Source organism: Tachyglossus aculeatus, chromosome 6 (assembly GCF_015852505.1).
Source record: "Tachyglossus aculeatus isolate mTacAcu1 chromosome 6, mTacAcu1.pri, whole genome shotgun sequence".
Taxonomy (NCBI): Eukaryota; Metazoa; Chordata; class Mammalia; order Monotremata; family Tachyglossidae; genus Tachyglossus; species Tachyglossus aculeatus.
The window spans coordinates 37,007,386-37,030,859 of record NC_052071.1 but is presented as its reverse complement, the minus strand read 5'-3'; the positions used below and the strand labels follow the sequence as shown (position 1 = coordinate 37,030,859).

The 23,474-nt window shown below is 45.6% G+C and overlaps 1 protein-coding gene across 1 annotated transcript in view; it reads left to right on the top strand.

Moving 5' to 3' along the window:
* The first annotated feature begins 8,875 nt into the window (after nucleotides 1-8,875).
* The window catches only part of PHF8 (PHD finger protein 8), a 39,659-nt gene continuing 25,060 nt past the window's right edge, over nucleotides 8,876-23,474 (top strand). Inside the window, exons 1-2 of the mRNA XM_038747813.1 lie at nucleotides 8,876-9,378; nucleotides 20,403-20,488. Of these exons, the coding sequence (XP_038603741.1) occupies nucleotides 9,281-9,378; nucleotides 20,403-20,488 (184 nt within the window). The 5' untranslated portion in view covers nucleotides 8,876-9,280. The remainder of the gene's footprint in view (nucleotides 9,379-20,402; nucleotides 20,489-23,474) is intronic.

The window sequence follows — 23,474 nt, the reverse complement described above, 5'->3', positions numbered from 1 at the left end:
CTCGTAGACGGTAGTGACAGTGACGCGGAAAGCTTTTGAAAAGTAATTTTTGTTTGGGAACGTATGGGTTTAGCTGTAAATTGTGAGTGGAAGCCAGGAGTCTCAACTCCTACACTTTATTCCTTGCTGAGAAACCTTGGGTTTTCCTTCTTAACCATTTGGTGCCTTGGTTTATTGCTCATAAAAGAGAGAGAATTGAACTTCAAGGTGAGAGGGTTACAGTGATCTCAGCTCGCTAAGATTGGTAAACGGCGGTCAGCTCTATAATTGAAAAAATTGGAACAAGCTGAGCCTTGTTACTAATTCTTAGTGTGCTTTGTAATTTACAGAGGGCATGGGATTAATTAAGGTTTGGTATTTTATTTTCCTTAATATTGACGGACTTTTCCCAGGGAGGTAAGAATACGATTGCAGGAGAATTCCGGGATCGTGTTTAGTAATTTTGCTACCCAAAATCCACAAATACCGAGGATTAAAAAACTGATAGAAGTTGAAGAATTGCAGTTCGTTGGTGGTATGGACAGGATTGAGTGACTGAACTCATTCATTCATTCAATCGTATTTATTGAGCGCTTACTGTGTGCAGAGCACTGTACTAAGTGCTTGGGCAGTACAAGTTGGCAACATACAGAGACGGTCCCTACCCTACAACGAGCTCACAGTCTAGTATATACGTGGTGTTTGAATTGTATGTTTTCCAGAATATTGGTTTTTGCTTTGAAATGCAGTACAACATCCCTAAAAGTAATGCATTGGCAACAAAAAGGGCACTAGCTTTATCAGGAGATAAAGTTTGGTACCGAAACCCTTGCGGTAATGCTCAAATAACACATCTGGTGGTTTGTCCCATATAACTGGAAAGACCTCCGGCCTGGTAGTCCGAGGATTTGGGGTCTATTCCCAACACTGCCAGTTGCCTTCTTTGTGACCTTGGGCAAGTCACTTAACTTCTCCATGCCTCAGTTTCCTCATCTGTGAAATGGGGATTTAACGCCTGTTTTCCCTCCTATTTAGGCTGTGAGCCCCTTGTGGGACGGACTGGGGTCAACCTGATTAACTTTTGTAACTCTCCGGGGTTTAGGAGAGCGCTTGACCCAGAATAAGTGTCTAACAAATACCATAATGAGAGTAATAGTACTGAACACTTCATTCAATTGCAGCGTGGCTCAGTGGAAAGAGCCCTGGCTTTGGAGTCAGAGGTCATGGGTTCGAATTCCGGCTCCGCCAACTGTCAACTGTGTGACTTCCCAAGCGCTTAGTACAGTGCTCTGCACATAGTAAGCGCTCAATAAATACGATTGATGATGATGATGATGATGACTTCGGGCAAGTCACTTAACTTCTCTGGGCCTCAGTTACCTCATCTGGAAAATGGGGGTTAAAACTGTGAGCCCCCCCGTGGGACAACCTGATCACCTTGTAACCCCCCCTCCAGCGCTTAGAACAGTGCTTGGCACATAGTAAGCGCTTAACAAATACCATTATTATTATTATTATTTATTAAGCACCTACTGTGTGCAAAATACTTCTGCCAAGGAAAACGCTGAGTCCTTTGCACAGGGTGAAAAGAAGGCACAAAAGCAGACAGAAAGAGAGCAGGGGAGTTACCCTCAGTTCATCATCATCATCATCAATCGTATTTATTGAGCGGTTACTGTGTGCAGAGCACTGTACTAAGCGCTTGGGAAGGACAAGTTGGCAACATATAGAGACAGTCCCTACCCAACAGTGGGCTCACAGTCTAAAAGTTGTTCCCTGCTGCCTCAAATGTTTCCAACATGGACAGTGGGGCCGAAAGTGGAGGTGTCTGCAGGGGCCCGGTCATCTGAGCACAGACTTGATCATTTTGCTAGAATAAATTGGGCTTGTTGTTGCTTGGGATGTGGTCCCCGATAATTCTGGCTCAAAGATTGGCAGGGAGAGCTAGGGATCATCATCATCATCATCAATCGTATTTATTGAGTGCTTACTATGTGCAGAGCACTGTACTAAGCGCTTGGGAAGTCCACGTTGGCAACATATAGAGACAGTCCCTACCCAACAGTGGGCTCACAGTCTAAAAGGGGGAGACAGAGAACAAAACCAAACATACTAACAAAATAAAATAAATAGAATAGATATGTACAAGTAAAATAAATAGAGTAATAAATATGTACAAACATATACAGGTGCTGTGGGAAGGGAAGGAGGTAAGATGGGATGGAGAGGGGGACGAGGGGGAGAGGAAGGAAGGGGCTGAGTCTGGGAAGGCCTCCTGGGGGAGGTGAGCTCTCAGCAGGGCCTTCCCAGCAGGGATCATAGGCCCTAATGCAAATTTTTAACTAGGGATATTTCTAACCTGTCAGGAATTGTTGCTTCGGCTTCTGGCTGGGATCCCTGCCGAAATAAGAACTCCAGGGAACCCAACCAGAGCTGCAGCAGACTAGGAAATGGGTTCCACCTCCTTCCGTAGGTTACTCCTCTGCTGGGGGCACAGCAAGAATCAGCCCCGCAACCCTGGGGGCACAAATCAATGGCCATTTCACAAGGTGCTGCCTCTCTTCCTTGTCCCTGGCGTGTTTTCCTCCTCTGGATGTGTGGGTGGAGGGCTGCATTTGAAAAGCCAGGGTGCCGTTCTTCAAAACAGGTTTAAAATCCCATGTTAAAGTGCATGTTCCACTTTTTCCTCTTTCGGGAATAGACTGTAAACTCGTTGTGGGCAGGGAATGTGTCTGTCAATTCTGTTGTTCTGTATTCTCCCAAGGTATAAGTGCTCTGCACACGGGAAGCGCTCAATAGGTACCATCGACTGAATGAATGGAGCTGCTGCCAAAATGCCCCTGCAGGTGGGAAAACAGTGGACAAAATTCCAGGGAAGCCCAGTTCAGGAGTTAGGGAGCAGCCCCCGAGGAGCAACCAGGAAGAGAGCATGCAGCCCACAACTGGCTGCCCAGCAAAGGTGTTAATTCAGTAATGGCATTAGAGGCTATTTGCCCCCGCAGATTTTTTCAGCAGGACTGGCAGAAATCAATCAATCAATCATATTTATTGAGTGCTTACTGTGTGCAGAGCACTGTACTAAGCACTTGGGAAGTACAAGTTGGCAACATATAGAGACAGTCCCTACCCAACAGTGGGCTCACAGTCTAAAAATCATTGGGCCTTCCAAGCAGGCAGGGCTGAAAAGGCCCAAAATGATGTCTCTCTGGGCTTTACCCTTTAAAGCGTAGCCTGTCTGATCTTCCAAACTTTAATCGATCAATCAATAAGTGGTGGCTGAGCACTTACTGTATCCAGAGCATAATTACTAAGTACTTGGGAGATTACAATACTACAAACTTGAGAAGTTCGTTGTATGAGAAGCAGCGTGGCTCAGTGGAAAGAGCATGGGCTTTGGAGTCAGAGGTCATGGGTTCAAATCCCGGCTCCGCCAACTGTCAGCTGTGTGACTTTGGGCGTGTCACTTAACTTCTCTGCGCCTCAGTTACCACATCTGTAAAATGGGGATTGACTGTGAGCCCCAAGTGGGACAACCTGCTCACCTTGTAACCTCCCCAGCGCTTAGGACAGTGCACATAGTAAGCGCTTAACAAATACCATCATTATTATTATTAAACTTGTATTAACCCATTGAATGCTTAAATATCTTAAAAGAACATCAGTGGTATTTACTGAGTGCTTACTGTGTGCACAACAATTTACTAAGCGCTTGGAAGAGTACAGTATAACAAAATTGGTAGACATGTTCCCTGCCCACAATGAGCTTATGATCTTGAGGGGATATATATATATATATATACACACACATGTATATATGTATATATATATATGCATATGTATCTCAAATTTTATAAAATAATTTTTTAAAATACATATGATCGGAAGTGTCCAAATGGGGGTGGTTTTGTGAGCATGGTTAAGGGTTTGACTGATGTAGGTTATGTGTAACCTGGGGTGGAGAAAGGAGGGACTAAGGGAGGATATTGTAGGTAATAATAATAGTAATTACGGTACTGTGTGCCAAGCATTGTTCTAAGCACTAGGGTAGATACAAATCAATTCCCTCTCCATCCCCCCCATCTTACCTCCTTCCCTTCCCCACAGCACCTGTATATATGTATATATGTTTGTACATATTTTTTTTTACTCTATTTGTACATATCTATTCTATTTATTTTATTTTGTTAGTATGTTTGGTTTTGTTCTCTGTCTCCCCCTTTTAGACTGTGAGCCCACTGTTGGGTAGGGACTGTCTCTATATGTTGCCAATTTGTACTTCCCAAGTGCTTAGTACAGTGCTCTGCACATAGCGCTCAATAAATACGATTGATGATGATGATGATGATGAATTAGGTTGGACACAGTCCCTGTCCCACATGGGCTCACACTCAATCCCCATTTTCCAGATGAGGTAACTGAGGCCCAGAGAAGTGACTTACCCAAGGTCACACAGCTCTATCCATTAAGCCACACTGCTTATCAATGTAGATGTATCTGTTGTGGGGGTCGGGGGGCCGAGGACCAAGGAAGGTTGTGAGATCCCGTTTCCTGCGGAAGCAGCGTGGTTTAGTGGAAAGAGTCCGGGCTTGGGAGTCAGAGGATGTGAGTTCTAATCCTGACTCTGCCACTTCTCTGCTGTGTGGCTTTGGGAAAGTCCCTTACCTTCTCTGTGCCTCAGTTCCCTCATCTGTAAAATGGGGATTAAAACCGTGAACCCCAAGTGGAACAACCTTGTATCTATCCCGGCTCTTAGAACGTTGCTTGGCACATAGTATTATTACATACTGTAATAATAATAAAGTTTCCCAGGAGTTTTATTGCTTTCCCTGTAGACTGCAAGCTGGTTACGGGCAGGGAACGTGTCTGCTAATTCTGTTGTACTGACTCTCCCAAGCGCTTAGGACTGTGCTCTGCACCTAGTGAGCGCTCAATAAATAGCATCAACTGATCCCTTATCTCAGGTGAAACACAGGTAGGGCTGCCAGGACTCAAATGCACACACGGACCAGGAAATATCATCATCATCATCATCATCAATCGTATTTATTGAGCGCTTACTATGTGCAGAGCACTGTACTAAGCGCTTGGGAAGTACAAATTAGCAACATCTAGAGACAGTCCCTACCCAACAGTGGGCTCACAGTCTAAAAGGGGGAGACAGAGAACAAAACCAAACATACTAACAAAATAAAATAAATAATAGAGTAATAAATCTGTACAAACATATATACATATATACAGGTGCTGTGGGGAAGGGAAGGAGGTAAGATGGGGGGATGGAGAGGGGGAGGAGGGGGAGAGGAAGGAAGGGGCTCAGTCTGGGGGAAATACTGACATGAAGCAGGGACACATACACCCGCAGGGCCACAATCAATCAATCAATCAATCGTATTTATTGAGCGCTTACTGTGTGCAGAGCACTGTACTAAGCGCTTGGGAAGTACAAGTTGGCAACATATAGAGACAGTCCCTACAGCCAACCATCCATAAGACACAGTGAAGAAAGCGGACACTAAAACGGAGGAAGCGTGAACTTGGGTCGCCTCCGTGGAGGCTGCCCAATAAAAATAATAATCATAATGGTATTTGTTAAGCGCTTACTATATGCCAAGCGCTGTTCTAAGCGCAGCGGAAGATACAGAGAAGCAGTGTGGCTCAGTGGAAAGAGCTCGGGCTTGGGAGTCAGAGGTCAGGGATCAAGTCCAGGCTCCGCCGCCTGTCAGCTGTGTGACTGGGCAAGTCACTTAACTTCTCTGTGACTCAGTTACCTCATCTGTAAAATGGGGATTAAGACTGTGAGCCCCACGTGGACAACCTGATCACCTTGTCGCCTCCCCAGCGCTTAGAACAGTGCTTTGCACATAGTAAGGGCTTGACAATGTCCATCATTATTATCATTATTACAAGGTCATCAGGTTGTCCCACGTGGGGCTTACAGTCTTTGTTATCGACAAGGAGGGGGCAAAATAAGTTAACGTGTAAATCAGCCGCAGGGTTCGAGAAGCAGTGTGGCTCAGTAGGAAAGAGCCTGGGCTTTGGAGTCAGAGGTCGTGGGTTCAAATCCCAGCTCTGCCAATTGTCAGCTGTGTGACTTTGGGCAAGTCACTTAACTTCTCTGGGCCTCAGTTACCTCATCTGTAAAATGGGGATTAAGACTGTGAGCCCCCCGTGGGACAACCTGATCACCTTGTAACCTCCCCAGCGCTTAGAACAGTGCTTTGCACATAGTAAGTGCTTAATAAATACCATTATTACTATTATTATTATTATTATTAACCCAAGGTGGTGATGCAGATAGGAAAAACGACTTGGAGTTCAGATAATAATAACCATGGCATTTGTTAAGTGCTTACTATATGCCAAGCACTGTTCTAAGCCCCGGGGGGATACAAGGTAATCAGGTTGTCCCAGGTGGGGCTCACAGTCTTAATCCCCATTGTAAAGATGAGGTAACCGAGGCACAGAGAAGTGAAGTGACTTGCCCAAAGCCACCCAGCTGACAAGTGGCAGAGCCAGGATTAGAACCCATGACCTTGGACTCCCAAGCCCGGGCTCTTAACATTGAGCCACGCTGCTTCTCTCAGTAGAGGTTGGAAAGCTAACTCCCGAGAGGTACGAGTGACGAACAGCCGCCATCCCCGCCGCTTCTTCCCTTTCCTTTGGTTCCCCATCGGAGCTACGCAAAGGATTTTTTTTTTTTTGATGGTATTTATTAAGCGCTTACTATGTGCAAAGCACTGTTCTAAGCGCCGGGGAGGTTACAGGGTAATCAGGTTGTCCCACAGGGGGCTCACAGTCTTAATCCTCATTTTACAGATGAGGGAACTGAGGCCCAGAGAAGTGAAGTGACTTGCCGAAAGTCACACAGCCGACAGTTGGCAGAGCCGGGATTTGAACCCATGAACTCTGACTCCAAAGCCCGGGCTCTTTCCACTGAGCCACGCGTGCGAAACCTTGGCACCCCGTTATCAGGAGATGTTTACCAGGAGACATTGCCCACGCAGGATGGGGGGTCTCGGACAGGTCGTAGTCGTTTTGAACAGCGTCAGCCCTCCTCGATTACAGAATCTTCCGCAAGGCCGGCGCCTATTCCTCACGCATCCCGTCGTTGAGCCTTGCGCACCATGGAGTCGGTTATGCTAAGCCTTTAGGGAAAATGCAGTCAATGCCTCTTCTGCTGGAGTATGCGGCTGGGGTGGACCACGGTCTTAATCCCCATTTACAGATGAGATAACTGAGGCCCAGAGAAGAATGATGATGGCATTTGTTAAGCGCTTACTATGTGCCAAGCACTGTTCTGTCCCACATGGGGCTCACAGTCTTCATCCCTATTTTACAGATGAGGTCACCGAGGCCCAGAGAAGTGAAGTGATTTGACCAAAGCCCCACAGCTGACAATAATAATAATAATGGCATTTACTAAGCGCTTACCACGTGCTAAGCGCTGGGGTAGATACAAGGTAATCAGGTTGTCCCACGTGGGGCTCACAGTCTTCATCCCTGTTTTACAGATGAGGCTAACTGAGGCCCAGAGAAGTGAAGTGACTTGGCCAAAGTCCCACAGCTGACAATAATAATAATAATAATGGCATTTATTAAGTGCTTACTATGTGCCAAGCACTGTTCTAAGCGCTGGGGTTGATACAAGGTAATCAGGTTGTCCCATGGGGGGCTCACAGTCTTCATCCCTGTTTTACAGATGAGAGAACTGAGGCCCAGAGAAGTGAAGTGACTTGGCCAAAGACCCACAGCTGACACTAATAATAATAATGGCATTTATTAAGCGCTTACTACATGCCAAGCACTGTTCTAAGCGCTGGGGAGGCTACAAGGTGATCAGGTTGTCCCACTTGGGGCTCACAGTTTTCATCCCTGTTTTACAGTTGAGGTAACTGAGGCCCAGAGAAGTGAAGTGACTTGACCAAAGTCCCACAGCTGACACTAATAATAATAATGGCATTTCTTAAGCGCTTACTACCTGCCAAGCACTGTTCTAAGTGCTGGGGAGGATACAAGGTGATCAGGTGGTCCCATGTGGGGCTCACGGTTTTCATCCCTGTTTTACAGATGAGGGAACTGAGGCCCAGAGAAGTGACTTGACCAAAGTCCCACAGCTGACACTAATAATAATAATGGCATTTATTATGCACATACTATGTGCCATAAGCACTGGGGAGGATACAAGGTGATCAGGTTGTCCCCCGTGGGGCTCACAGTCTTCATCCCTATTTTACAGATGAGGTAACTGAGGCTCAGAGAAGTGAAGTGACTTGACCAAAGTCCCACAGCTGACACTAATAATAATAATGGCATTTCTTAAGCGCTTACTACGTGCCAAGCACTGATCTAAGCGCTGGGGTAGATACAAGGTGATCAGGTTGTCCCACTTGGGGCTCACAGTCTTCATCCTAGATGAGGGAACTGAGGCCCAGAGAGAAGTGACTTGCCCAAAGTCCCACAGCTGACAAGTGGCAGGGGCGGGATTAGAACTCGCGACCTCTGACTTCCAAGCCCGGGATTTTCCCACTGGAATGGTGTGGGGACGGGCACACCCGGCTTTTCCCGGCCTGGGCGACTTGGAAATGGCCACCACACGCCCGCCACACCCAAGATGGCGACGGCCCGCCCCGGGCTGAGGAGCGTTGGCTCGCGCCGCTCCCAAGATGGCGGCCGCGGGCCCCCCCGGAGCCCGCGCCACACGGGCGGGCCACTCTCAAGATGGCGTCGGTTTGGCCTCCCCCCGCGGCCCTGTTATTTTGAATAAACTTTATTGGGCCACCGGAGCGGCCGCCGCCACCGCCCCGGAGCTTCTCCGCGGGCCTTCGCGGTTGGGGACGAGGCGGAGCGGGGCGGCCCCGCCGACCTCCGTGGGCCGCGCCGCCCTCCTCGCCTCAGGCCGGCCGCGCGCGCGGGGGCCGTCGTCGTCGTCGCCGCCGCCTACTAGGCCTCAGCCCCGGCCTCGAGTAGCGGGGCCCCCGGCGTTTACCTCAGGCCTAACGGGGTGCGGGGCGAACCCTCTCGGGGAGACCCCCACTGTTTACCTCAGGGCTAACAGGGTGGGGGGGGGCGAAGGCTTTCGGTTTCCATGGAGACCCCCGCGAGCAGGGCGGGTGGGCCCTGAGGGGGAAGAAGGAGCCTGGCCCGACGTTTTGGACGCACTTGGGGACCCGCCTAGCCGTCGAAGAAGTCGTTGTGGGGAGAGGGGGCCAAACAGTAGGCCGGACTGACAGCTGGGGAGACCCCCCCGCGGCTCCTTCCCTGTTGAATCGATGCCCGGCGAGTCGCCCCGTTGGGCCCGAAGATGGCCTCGGTGCCCGTGTATTGTCTGTGCCGCCTGCCCTACGATGTCACCCGCTTCATGATCGAGTGCGACCTCTGCCAGGACTGGTTCCACGGCAGGTAAGGAGGGCCGGTGGCAGGCCGTCGGTCGGGCGTATTTACTGAGCGCCCGCTGTGTGCGGGGCACTGTGGTAAGCGCTGGGCGAGGCCAAGTCGGCTACGCGTGGAGACGGCCCCCTGCCCAACGGCGGGCAGGAGTGATGACGCCTGGGCAGCGCCCACCGTGTGCCGAGCGCTGTTCTGGGGAGGGGTCATTAAGAAATGATGGCCTTTATTATTGTCATTAATAATTATAGTATTATTAGTAGTATTATAATATAGTATTAGTATTATATATTATATTAGTATTATAATATAGTATTCGTATTATATATTATATTAGTATTATATATTAGTATTATATTAGTAGTATATATTATATTAGTGTTATAATATAGTATTAGTGTTATATATTATATTGGTATTATATATTAGAATTATATTAGTATTATATATTATATCAGTATTATAATATAGTGTTAGTGTTATATATTATATTAGTATTATATATTATATCAGTATTATAATATAGTGTTAGTATTATATATTATATTAGTATTATATATTAGCATTATATTAGTATTATATTAATATTATATATATTATAACAGTATTATAATATAGTGTTGGTATTATATATTATATTAGTATTATATATTAGTATTATATTAGTATTATATATTATATCAGTATTATAATATGGTGTTAGTATTATATATTATATTAGTATTATATATTATGTTAGTATTATAATATAGCATTAGTATTATATGTTATATTAGTATTATATATTAGTATTATGTATTATATTAGTATTATAATATAGCATTGGTATTATATATTATATTAGTATTATATATTATATTAGTATCATATATTTGTATTATATTAGTATTATATATTATACTAGTATTATAATATAGTATTAGTATTATATATTATATTAGTATTATAATATAGTATTAGTATTATATATTATATTAGTATTATATATTATATTAGTATTAGTTTTATAGTATTAGTGTTATTGTTAGTATTAATAGTAATAGTATTATTAGTAATAATAACTATGTGCAAAGCACTGTTCTAAGCACTGGGGAGGATACAGGGTGAGCAGGTTGTCCCATGTGGAGCCCACGGTCTTCATCCCCATTTTACAGATGAGGGAACTGAGGCCCAGTGAAGTGAGTGGCCCAGGATCACACAGCAGACATGTGGTGGAGTCAGGATTCGAACCTCTGACTCCAAAGCCCGGGCTCTTTCCACTGAGCCACGCTGCTTCTCTATTAAGCGCTAACGATGGGCCAAGCACTGCTCGAAGAGCTGGGGAGGTTACAAGGTGATCAGGCTCACAGGCTTCACCCCGTTTTACAGGTGAGGGAACGGAGGCACAGAGAATAATAATAATAATGATGGTATTTGTTAAGCGCTTACTATGTGCCAAGCGCTGCACAGGGGAGGTTACAAGGTGATCAGGTGGGCCCACGGGGGGCTCACAGGCTTCACCCCCGTTTTACAGGTGAGGGAACGGAGGCACAGAGAATAATAATAATAATGATGGTATTTGTTAAGCGCTTACTATGTGCCAAGCGCTGCACAGGGGAGGTTACAAGGTGATCAGGTGGGCCCACGGGGGGCTCACAGGCTTCACCCCCGTTTTACAGGTGAGGGAACGGAGGCCCAGAGAATAATAATAATAATGATGGTATTTGTTAAGCGCTTACTATGTGCTAAGCGCTACTCTGGGGAGGGTACCAAGTGATCAGGTTGTCCCACGTGGGGCTCACAGTTTTCACCTCCGTTTTACAGGTGAGAGAACGGAGGCACAGAGAATAATAATAATGATGGTATTTGCTAAGCGCTTACTATGTGCCAAGCGCTGCTCTGGGGAGGGCACAAGGTGATCATGTTGTCCCACGTGGGGCTCACAGTCTTCACCCCCATTCTACAGGTGAGGGAACAGAGGCCAAGAGAATAATAATAATAATACTGATAGTATTTGTTAAGCGCTTACTATGTGCCAAGCGCTGTCCTGGGGAGGGCACCAGGTGATCAAGTTGTCCCACGTGGGGCTCACAGGCTTCACACCTGTAAAACGGGGGAGGGAGCAGAGGCACAGAGAATAATAATCAATCAATCAATCAATCGTATTTATTGAACGCTTACTGTGTGCAGAGCACTGGACTAAGCGCTTGGGAAGTACAAGTTGGCAACATATAGAGACGGTCCCTACCCAACAGTGGGCTTATGGTCTAAAAGAGGGGGACAGAGAACAAAACCAAACATACTAACAAAATAAAATAAATAGAACAGATACGTACAAGTAAAATAAATAGAGTAATAAATATGTACAAACATAATACATATATACATATTATATTATATATAATAATAATGACGGTATTTGCTAAGCGCTTACTATGTGCCAAGTGCTGCTCGGGGGAGGGTACCAGGTGATCAGGTGGTCCCACGTGGGGCTCACAGGCTTCACCCCCGTTTTACAGGTGAGGGAACAGAGGCACAGAGAATAATAGTAATGATGGTATTTGTTAAGCGCTTACTATGTGCCAAGCGCTGCTCTGGGGAGGGCACAGGGTGATCAGGTGGGCCCACGGGGGGCTCACAGGCTTCACCCCTGTTTTACAGGTGAGGGAACGGAGGCACAGGGAATAATAATAATGATGGTATTTGTTAAGCGCTTACTATGTGCCAAGCGCTGCTCTGGGGAGGGCACAAGGTGATCAGTTGTCCCACGTGGGGCTCACAGTCTTCACCCCCGTTTTACAGGTGAGGGAACGGAGGCACAGAGAATAATAATAATGATGGTATTTGTTAAGCGCCTACTATGTGCCAAGCACTGCTCTGGGGAGGGTACAAGGTGATCAGGTGGACCCACGTGGGGCTCACAGTCTTCACCCCCATTTTACAGGTGAGGGAACTGAGGCCCAGAGAATAATAATAATAATGATGGTATTTGTTAAGCGCTTACTATGTGCCAAGCACTGCTCTGGGGAGGGTACAAGGTGATCAGGTGGTCCCACGTGGGGCTCATAGTCTTCATCCCCATTTTAATAATAATAACAATGATGGCATTTATTAAGCGCTTACTATGTGCAAAACACTGTCCTAAGCACTGGAGAGGTTACAAGATGATCAGGTGGACCCACGTGGGGCTCACAGTCTTCACCCCCATTTTACAGGTGAGGGAACTGAGGCCCAGAGAATAATAATAATAATGATGGTATTTGTTAAGCGCTTACTATGTGCCAAGCACTGCTCTGGGGAGGGTACAAGGTGATCAGGTGGTCCCACGTGGGGCTCATAGTCTTCATCCCCATTTTAATAATAATAACAATGATGGCATTTATTAAGCGCTTACTATGTGCAAAACACTGTCCTAAGCACTGGAGAGGTTACAGGATGATCAGGTGGCCCCACGGGGGGCTCACAGTCTTCATCCCCATTTTACAGATGAGGTAACTGAGGCACAGAGAAGTCAAGTAACTTGCCCAGAGTCACACAGCTGACAAGTGGCAGACCCGGGATTTGAACCCATGACCTCTGACTCCAAAGCCCGGGCTCTTTCGTCATGCTGCTTCTCTAAAGTAATAGTAATGATGACATCAGGTCAGCACCTACTGTGTGCCGAGCACTGCTCTGGGAAGGATACAAGGTGATCAGGTTGTCCCACGTGGGGCTCACAGTCTTCATCTCCATTTGACAGATGAGGGAACTGAGGCCCGGAGAATAATAATAATAATGATGGTATTTGTTAAGCACTTACTATGTGCCAAGCGCTGCTCTGGGGAGGATACAGGGTGATCAGGTTGTCCCACGTGGGGCTCACAGGCTTCACCCTCATTTGACAGATGAGGAAACCGAGGCCCAGAGAATAATAATAATAATGATGGTATTTGTTAAGTGCTTACTATGTGCCAAGCCCTGTTCTGGGAAGGATACTTATTTATTTTATTTGTACATGTTTATTCTATTTATTTTATTTTGTTAATATGTTTTGTTCTCTGTCTTCCCCTTCTAGACTGTGAGTCCACTGTTGGGTAGGGACCGTCTCTTTAAGTTGCCAACTTGTAATTCCCAAGCACTTAGTACAGTGCTCTGCACACAGTAAGCGCTCAATAAATACGATTGAATGAAAGAATGAATGAATCAGGTTGTTCCACGTGGGGCTCACAGACTTCATCCACATTTTACAGATGAGGGAACTGAGGCACGGAGAATAATAATAATAACAATAATAATAATAATAATAATAATGATGATGGTATTTGATAAGCGCTTACTATGTGCCAAGCACTGTTCTGGGAAGGATACAAGTTGGTCAGGTTGTCCCACGTGGGGCTTACAGTCTTCATCCCCATTTGATAGATGAGGGAACTGAGGCCCAGAGAATAATAATAATAATAATAATAATAATAATGATGTATTCGTTAAGCGCTTACTATGTGCCAAGCCCTGTTCTGGGAAGGATACAAGGTGATCAGGTTGTCCCACGTGGGGCTCAAAGTCTTCATCCACATTTTACAGATGAGGGAACTGAGGCACAGAGAATAATAATAATAATGATGGTATTTGTTAAGCGCTTACTCTGTGCCAAGCACCGTTCTGAGCGCTGGTGTAGATACAAGGTAATCAGGATGTCCCGTGTGGGGCTCAGGGTCTTAATCCCCATTTTCCAGATGAAGTAACTGAGGCACAGAGAAGTTAAGGGACTTGCCCAAACCCACACAGCTGACAAGTGGCGAAGCCGGGATTAGAACCCATGACCTCTGACTCCCAAACCCGAGGTCTTTCCACTAAGCCCCCGTGTTTCATTTCAGAATCCTTATCGAAAGTTTTAGGATTCTAAAATTTTCCCACAGATCAGGGCCACCACACCTCGCAAATGCAGCTTTTCTCTCCCCATATCCCATCCTTCAGCCCCAGTTAATCAGTCAGTCATCTTTATTGAGCGCTACTGTGTGCGGACTACTGTACTAAGCGCTTATTTTATTTTGTTAATATGTTTTGTTTTGTTGTCTGTCTCCCCCTTCTAGACTGTGAGCCCGCTGTTGGGTGGGGACCGTCTCTATATGTTGCCAGCTTGGACTTCCCAAGCGCTTAGTACAGTGTTCTGCACACAGTAAGCGCTCAATAAATACGATTGAATGAATGAATGAATACAAGAGAACACTACAGCTCCCTTGTACCTTCAGGGGCCAGGCCTCCTTTATAAACGTCTTATTTCTCGACCTCTGTGAGTTTTCATTCTCTTTCTAATCTTGACTCGAAGTCTCTCTTTGCCGGGGTTCATTGACTTTGAAATGTGGAGAGAGGGGATGGAATCCAACTGCTGCTGAAGTTGCCAACTTGTACTTCCCAAGCGCTTAGTACAGTGCTCTGCACACAGTAAGCGCTCAATAAATACGATTGAATGAATGAATGAAGTAAATTCCTTGCAGAACCATTGTTGTTGTTCTGGGGTGTCCAATTATGAGTTATTCGGACCTAAACAAGGAAACATAATTAACTGAAACCTTGAGGATAAATCAATACACATTTTTTTAAAAATCTGGACCAAAGCCAATCAACCTTAAGTAAGAGTAGAGTACACTTCTCCAAAGCTGTAAGACTGAATAAATAAATATTATTATCCTGTTACTGAATTCGTAATTTTTAACTAAGGGAAAAGTCCCAGCTCAGTGAATTGTGCAGGTTCCAACACTTGCCTGCTGTGGGACATTGGGTAAGTCATTTAATTTCTCTGTACTTCAGTTTCCTCATCTGTAAAATGGGGATTAAATACCTGTTTGCCCTCCCTTTTAGACTGCGGGACAGGCATTCTGCCCAACCTGATTATCTTGTGTCTGCTCTTAGTTTGGTGCTTGGCACAGCATAAGTACTTAACAATTACTGTAATCATTATTAATAATAATAATTTCATGAGGCTATCTGGCAGTCAGTGGCAGAAGTAGCTGAACACTTTATCCTGTGGTCTAGTATTTTGTGCCTTAAAGACATTCAGCAGCTTCTAAAAGAGTCATGATTTGGAGATCTTGTTCACATCAAAACTGGAAGTGATTGAACAGACTTTATTTTGAGCAACAGCCATCATCATCGCCATCCTCCCCACAGTATTTTTTGTGTACTTTCTGGCCATTTCTCCTCTGAATGGTTAAAAGTAGAGACGATGGGAATAAGTGCGAATAAAAGAAAGAGTGAAAGTTTTTTCCTAACTTCAGGCTGCCACTCTGACTCCATGGGCACTGGTCCAGTCAGAATTTTCTCAGTGTCCTGCTGACTTGTCCTTGAGGAATTTACAGTCTAATCGAGAAAGGCTGGGATACAGTATATTAATGGAAAAAAATGACACATATGTAATAAATACCGGGGAAAGAGGGGTAGATAAGTAGGAGAGTCATCAGGGAATTCCTCTTGGAGAAGGTGGATTTGTAGAAGGATTTTGAAGATGGGAGGGACATGGTTTGACAAAACTAAATGGAGAGCTTATTTCATCTGCGAGGGAATGTCATGAGCAGTGGATCGAAGATGGAAAAGTTAGGAATGAGGAGATTTGCTGGGAAGAAGAAGGCACAGAGTGGAATGTAGTGGGAGAAAGAGGGGTAAGCTGGGTCAGTCTTGAGTTTAGTGGTCAGGAGTTTTTGTTTTATGCAATGGAGAATTCTTGGCGGTTCTGAAGAGGAGGAGGATGGGCTCCAATTGGCGGGCGACTCGTACATTTATAAGAAAAACTGAAGACTGTAAGATCCTTTTAGGCCGGGCTTGTCTATTTGTCTTCTGTTTTGGTATTTATTAAGCGCTTATTTTGTGCCGATCACTGTGCTGAGTGCTGGAGGAGATATTCAGTTGTAACAGATGAGAAACCGTCCCTTTCCCACACGGGACTCGCAATCTAGGTTAGGGTAGAGAAGTGTTGCCGTGTATTGCTATGACAACAAGAAACAGTCAATAAGCCAAGAAAGGATCTTCGAGGTGAGAATCTTCACACTCAACAGTCCTTAGTTTGTCTACTTTCCCAACTGCCCAGTATATTGGTTTGCACCCAAGAGGTGCTCAATAAATCCCACTGATTGGGATTTGTTACTACGTGACAGGCACTGTACTAAGCGCTGGAGTAGGTACAAGAAAATCGAATTGGACACAGTCCCAGTCCCATGTGGGCTCACAGTCTCAATCCCCATTTTACAGGTGAGGTAACTGAGGCCCAGAGAAGTGAAGTGACTTGCCCAAGGTCACACAGCAGATATGTGGCAGAACTGGGATTAAGAAACATTGCGGAAGAATTATCAGCAGGGCTTTAGGGATTGACTGTGGAAGTATATCAGGAAGAGGGGGCAGAGATGATACTGAGATTGCAAGTTTGTGGGCCTGAGAGGAATGGTTGATAGTAGTAGGAAGATTAGGAAGTGGAGTGGGTTTAGGACAGAAAAAGAGAATTTCAGCTTTAGTTCTGCTGGGGTTGTCTAGATAGAAATGTCCTAGAGGGAGAAGTGGTGTGGCCTAGTGTCTTGGGCTTGGGAGTCAGAGGACCTGTGTTCCAATTCTGGCTCTGCCACTTCTCTGCTGTGCAAGTCATTATGCCTCTTCCCTGCTGTGCAAGTCATTGCCCAAGGTGTAAGACCTTGGGCGAGTCATTATGAGAAGCAGTGTGGCTTAATGAGAAGCAGCGTGGCTCAATGGAAAGAACACGGGCTTGGGAGCCAGAGGTCATGGGTTCAAATCCCGGCTCCGCCAATTGTCAGCTGTGTGGCTTTGGGCAAGGCACTTGACTTCTCTGTGCCTCAGTTACCTCATCTGTAAAATGGGGATTAAGACTGTGAGCCCCACATGGGACAACCTGATCACCTTATATAATAATAATGGCATTTATTAAGCGCTTACTATGTGCAAAGCACTGTTCTAAGCGCTGGGGAGGTTACAAGGTGATCAGGTTGTCCCGCGGGGGGCTCACAGTCTTCATCCCCATTTTCCAGATCAATCAATCATATTTATTGAGCGCTTACTGTGTGCAGAGCACTGTACTAATCAATCAATCGTATTGAGCGCTTACTGTGTGCAGAGCACTGTACCAAGCGCTTGGGAAGTCCAAGTCGGATCCTCCCCAGTGCTTAGAACAGTGCTTTGCACATGGTAAGCGCTTAAAAAAAGCCATCACTATTATTATTTACCTTCTCAGCACCTCAGTTTCCTCATCTGTAAAAAGGTGATTAAGACTGTGAGCTCCATGTGGGACATGGACTGCGTCCAACCTGGTTAGCTTGTATCTACTTCAGTGCTTAGTACAGTGCCTGGTACATAACACACTTAACAAATATCATAAATAAAAACAGAAAAGGAGGAAACATGAGGTCAGGGCTGGAAATGGAGAGTTGGAAGTCATTTGAATAGTTGAATAGTTGATGAGCTCCCCTTTCGAGAGATCCCCAGAGTTGGAGACTGACCACCACTGACCTGACCACTAAACTCAAGACTGACCCAGCTTACCCCTCTTTCTCCCACTGCATTCCACTCTGTGCCTTTTTCTTCCCAGCAAATCTCCTCATTCCTAACTTTTCCATCTTCGATCCGCTGTTCGTGACATTCCCCCACAGATGAAAAAAGCGCTCCATTTAGTTTTGTCAAACCATGTCCCTCCCATCTTCAAAATCCTTCTACAAATCCACCTTCTCCAAGAGGAATTCCCAGAGGGGAAGAGCAGCCAGAAAAACAAAAAAAGACCGGTTGGAGGGGGAGGGTGAGGACCAGGTTTTCCTGTGTCCGTGAAACTCAAGCGGAACATTGCTCCTTCCCTGCCTTAAGGTGCCAACTTGGGGCTCAGCTCCATGGTTTGCATTGCCAAGGGGATGAAACCAGAATGGGATATGACTCTTTTTTTTTTTTTTTAATGGCATTTATTAAGTGCTTACTATGTGCAAAGCACTGTTCTAAGCACTGGGGAGGTTACAGGGTGATCAGGTTGTCCCTCGTGGGGCTCACAGATTTAATCCCCATTTTCCAGATGAGGGAACTGAGGCCCGGAGAAGTAAAGTGACTTGCCCAAAGTCACACAGCTGACAATTGGTGGAGCTGGGACTCTTATTGACGTGGGGTGAAGTTAGCCTGGTTCTTTCATTTTTCAGTATAGAAAGAGGCTGTGGGGTTTTGCTTTCTGCCGTATAGGAAGTGAGGGGAGGCAGTGGCCTGATGAGGCTTCTCTCTCAAGTAGCAAATCAGGAATTTATACATTGGTTGAGTCCGATTAAAACTGTGGCCTGATGAGGCTTCTCTCTCAAGTAGCAAATCAGGAATTTATACATTGGTTGAGCCCGATTAAAACTGTGGCCTGATGAGGCTTCTCTCTCAAGTAGCAAATCAGGAATTTATACGTTGGTGGAGTCCGATTAAAACTTCAGTGTTGAGCGGCAAATTTAGCTGGAATGGATTGGATAGTTTCCTCTTCCACCTAGGAGCTCCGATTTCCGTTCAGGTCAGCGATGACGGTAGAGTTGTTTCTACCTGCCTAGGGTTAAGGTTACCCGTTAGAAATGGCTAGAGCTTCTGCTCTGGATAGTGCAGGAGCACTGTCACCGATTAACAGAATTTACTAAGTACCTACTCTGTGCGGAACATAGAAGAACTAACTGCTTGAGAAAATATAGAAGAAAGAATAGGCACAGCTCCTTGCCTTCAAGGAACTTACAATCTAATAATCTAATAACAGGGGAGCCAGGCGGACCTTATTATGTCCAAATAGCTGGGGCAGGAAAGAGACCAGGGGCAACTGGCAATGGAAAGAGACTGGAAAGATAAATGAATAAATAAGTGTGTGTCATTCAATATGCTCGTAATTGCTAAGGATGACTGTATATTCAAAAAGTGCTAACGTTGGCTTTCGGAACGACATGGCTATGTTGTTTCCCTTAACATAGAATCCTGCAAGAATGCAACCCTGTTAGGGGTAGAGGAAATTAATCGGAGAAATCATCATCATCAATCGTATTTATTGAGCGCTTACTGTGTGCAGAGCACTGTACTAAGCGCTTGGGAAGTACAGGTTTGCAACACATAGAGACAGTCCCTATCCAACAGTGGGCTCACAGTCTAAAATCTCCATGGAGGAGGCTTAGAAGGTGGAAGAGCCAGAGGCTGGTGGATTTGAAGAGGTGGGAGAAGCAGCTTGGAGCAGCAGTGTCACTTAGTGGATAGAGTATGTGTGATATTGCTGTGTGATATTGGGCAAGTCGCTGAACTTCTCTGGGCCTCAGTTACCTCATCTGCAAAATGGGGATTAAAAGCGTGAGCCCCATGTGGGACAGGGACTGTGTCCAACCTGATTGACTTGTATCTACCCCAGTGCTTTGAACAGTGCTTGGCACATAGCACTTAACAAGTACTGTTATTATTATTATTATGGCAGCCCAAATCACAGAATCCTTTGTGGACTTCAGTGAGAAGCAGTGTGGTCTAGTGGAAAGAGCCTGGGCCTTGGGACCCAGAGGACCTGGGTTCTAATCTCAGCTCCCCCTCTCCTCTGCTGTGTGACCTTGGGCAAGTCGCTGAACTTTTCAGTGCCTCAGTTTCCTCATCTATAAAATGGGGATTAAATACTAGTCCTCCCTCCTACATAGGCTGCAAGCCCCATGTGGGATAGGGACTCTGTCGAATCTGATTATCTCATGTCTACCCCACTGCTTAGTACAGTACTTGGCACATAATGACTGCTTAACAAATACTGTGACTATTCTTCTTATTAATATTATTATTGCTACTACCCCTCCTTTAAAGGAAGTCTGATGGTTTAAGTGAATACCAGAGGGGATTCCATAAATACTGACTGCTTCCTGATCTAATGTAGCTCTCAGGGCAGTTATAAGGATAAATATCTTCCAGCCAAATGCTTGAACAGAGCGCTAGGTGAAGAGGAAAGGGATGAGGGATTGCAAAGGACTTTGAGAGAAGCGTTATAGAAAAGGGCTCGTTACTGTTGCATCTTACTGGCCAGAAGCAACTTTTAACCTTGAGCACAAATTGTTTCACTTTTCCCCCAGTTGTGTTGGAGTAGAAGAGGAGAAGGCGGCTGACATCGACCTCTACCATTGTCCCAATTGTGAGATCCTTCATGGACCATCTGTCAGTAAGTAACTCTTCTCCAAAAGTGGGTCAGAGCATGGCCAGAGGACCCTGCTGATTGCTCCCCAGCCTATCCTAATAATCCTTTATATTTCCAAGACAAGGATGAGGAGGCGACGAGAATGAGAAGCAGCGTGGTTCAATGGAAAGAGCCCGGGCTTGGGAGTCAGAGGTCATGGGTTCGAAATCCGGCTCTGCCACATGTCTGCTGTGTGACCTTGGGCAAGTCACTTCACTTCTCTGAGCCTCAGTTCCCTCATCTGAAAAATGGGGATTAAGAACGTGAGCCCCACGTGGAACAATCTGATCACCTTGCATCCCCCCCAGCGCTTAGAACAGTGCTTTGTACATAGTAAGCACCTAACAAATGCCACCATTATTATTATTATCCCCATCACTAACCGAGATTGAATGGCTAACGGCTGTAGAGCGTCAAAGACACTGACCTACGAAGAGTAAGACCCAGTAGCTTACAACGTAATGGGCGAAGAGAAGCACACATAAATTGGTGCCTAGAATATAGTTGAAAAAAAATCATGATAGAGATAAAAATTATAGCTACAAGCAGATAAACAAGAACCAGTATAAGAAGGCGACCCACGCACAATAAAGTGACTGAAGGGAAACTATGAGAAGGATAATGGGGAATGAATCAAGGTATACCTCATGGAGGAGATAGTTTTTAAGAAGGGTTTTGAAGGAAGGGGGGGGTATGGTTTGATGACTCTGATTTGGAAGGATGTTTCAGTCAGGGAGAAATCGGCATCTCTGTTCAAGAGGATTTCTCAAGCAACGAGGCTATTCCAGTTGAGCGGTTAGGGCTTAGGTTCCCTCTTCCTAAAAAAAGTTTGTGGGGACTTGGGGGACCAGCAATCCGCAGAAGAATTTGACAGTTGGATATAGTGAATGGTGTGGAATTCCTAGCCCCAGATCATCGTTTTGCCTTCCAGCCAAGGATATCCCATGGGCCTCAGTACTGGGGGAATCTTTGACAGTTTGTCACCTGGGGAGTGGCTCCTTATGTTGATTCTCCTTGCTAAGTAAGTTCTTCCAACTCGAGTCGGCATATCCATGTACAGTTGTCTGTATGCCATTTTGTCCACCATGGTACGTCATTTTGAGTAACCACAGTTTTCCATGTCTGTGGAGAGCAGTGCATTTGCGTTTTCACTCTATGTTTGGTTAGAATTTGGCAGCAAATTAGGGAATGGTCTTCCGACAACATGCTTCGGATCTGGATATGGACCGACACGGTAGTAGAAGAAGCAACTGTGCATAGTACCGTGCTCTGCACCCAGTAAGCGCTCAATAAATACGACTGACTGAATGAATGAGTAAATGATTGAATGAAGGAATGAATATGCACATGGTGGTGGGCACTGGGGTAAATACTACAGGGTGAGTTTCTCTTAACATAGAATCCTGAAATAATGCAGCCCTGTTAGTACAGGAGAATCGGATACACTTGTCATTTCAAGCCAGCTGGGCTCTTCTGCACCAAGATCCCATTATGTTTCTCCACGATTGTATCAATCATTGGCTGTTGTTATCCAGGGAACTTAAGGGTATTTAAGTGCCTGAGAGCTTACAACAGAAGCAAAACATTTTCCTTGACTTTTATTCTCATGGGGCAGTTAGAAGTTTTCTCCACTTAGTAAGAAGAGGAAGAAGAACAAAAATGTATCGGGTAATAGTATGAATACGCCAAGATAAAATAACTGAATAAACAATTGAATATACATTAAGTGCTGAAAGTGGACATAAAATGCAAAAGTTCTAAGGGCAGCTGTTGCATTGGTGGACTATTTATCAGTCAGTTTTATTTATTGAGCACTTACCATGTGCAGAACACTTTAGTGAGTACTTGGGAGAGTACAATGCAGCAGAATTGGTAGACGCGTTCTCTGCCCACAAGGAGCTTATAGTATAGAAAGGAGGACAGACATTCTTCCCTAATGCTAAACTTCTCACTGTACCTCGATTTCATCTATCTCGCTGCTGAGCTCTCACCCACTTTCTGCGTCTGGGCTGGAACGTCCTCCCACTTCATATTCAGCAAACTTTCTCCAACTTCAAAGCCTCACTGAAGGCCCATCTCCTCCAAGAGGCCTTCCCTGACTAAGCCCTCCTTTCCTCTTCACCCATTCCCTTCTGTGTCGCTCTGATTTGCTCCCTTTATTCATCCCCGCTCCCAGTCCCACATCACTTATTGTGTGCAGAGCACTCTACTAAGCAGTTGGGAGAGTACAATATAACAGACTATTCCCTGCCCACAACGAGCAACCTGGAAAAAAGGAAAAAACAAGCATGAAAAAACACCAACAGCAGAAAAAGACATGCACGCAACTAGCTAGACCGGACTCTTTGAAAACAGCAGGAGAATCAGAGCAGAGCATGTACAGACGAGGCTGGATGTTTCAGGGTACAGCTTAGGATCACCAGACCGTCACTTCCATCTCCAGGCAGATTGGGAAAGACTGCTTCCAGCAGGGATCTGACAGCAGAATCCCCCTCCCCACCAAGCCACTGCTCCAGTGAGGAGAGACTTCTCCCAAAGAAGGTGTGTTCAACACCAGTGTTTGAAAGCCTTCCTTCATCCCTTTGGCACTCCCTCACCAGGAATAGTTGTTGTCTCGCTCTCCTTTCCTCCTCTTGCATTCATTCATTGATAGTTATTAAGCGCTTACTGTATGCTTTCTTTCCTCCTCCCCTTCCTACTCTTCCTCCTCTTAATTTAAATTGTACAATCGGTTCTTTGCACCCCGACTGCTCAAGGATTTCATTTTTGCTCGTCTGCTGTGCATGAAAAGGTTACAGACCTCTGGGGCAGAGTTTCATCAAAACCCTCCCTTTTTGGAACTAGACTGCTCGCTGCCCTCCTGCTATCTGGACTTTTAGACTGTGAGCCCACTGCTGCGTAGGGACTGTCTCTATATGTTGCCAACTTGTACTTCCCAAGCGCTTAGTACAGTGCTCTGCACACAGTAAGC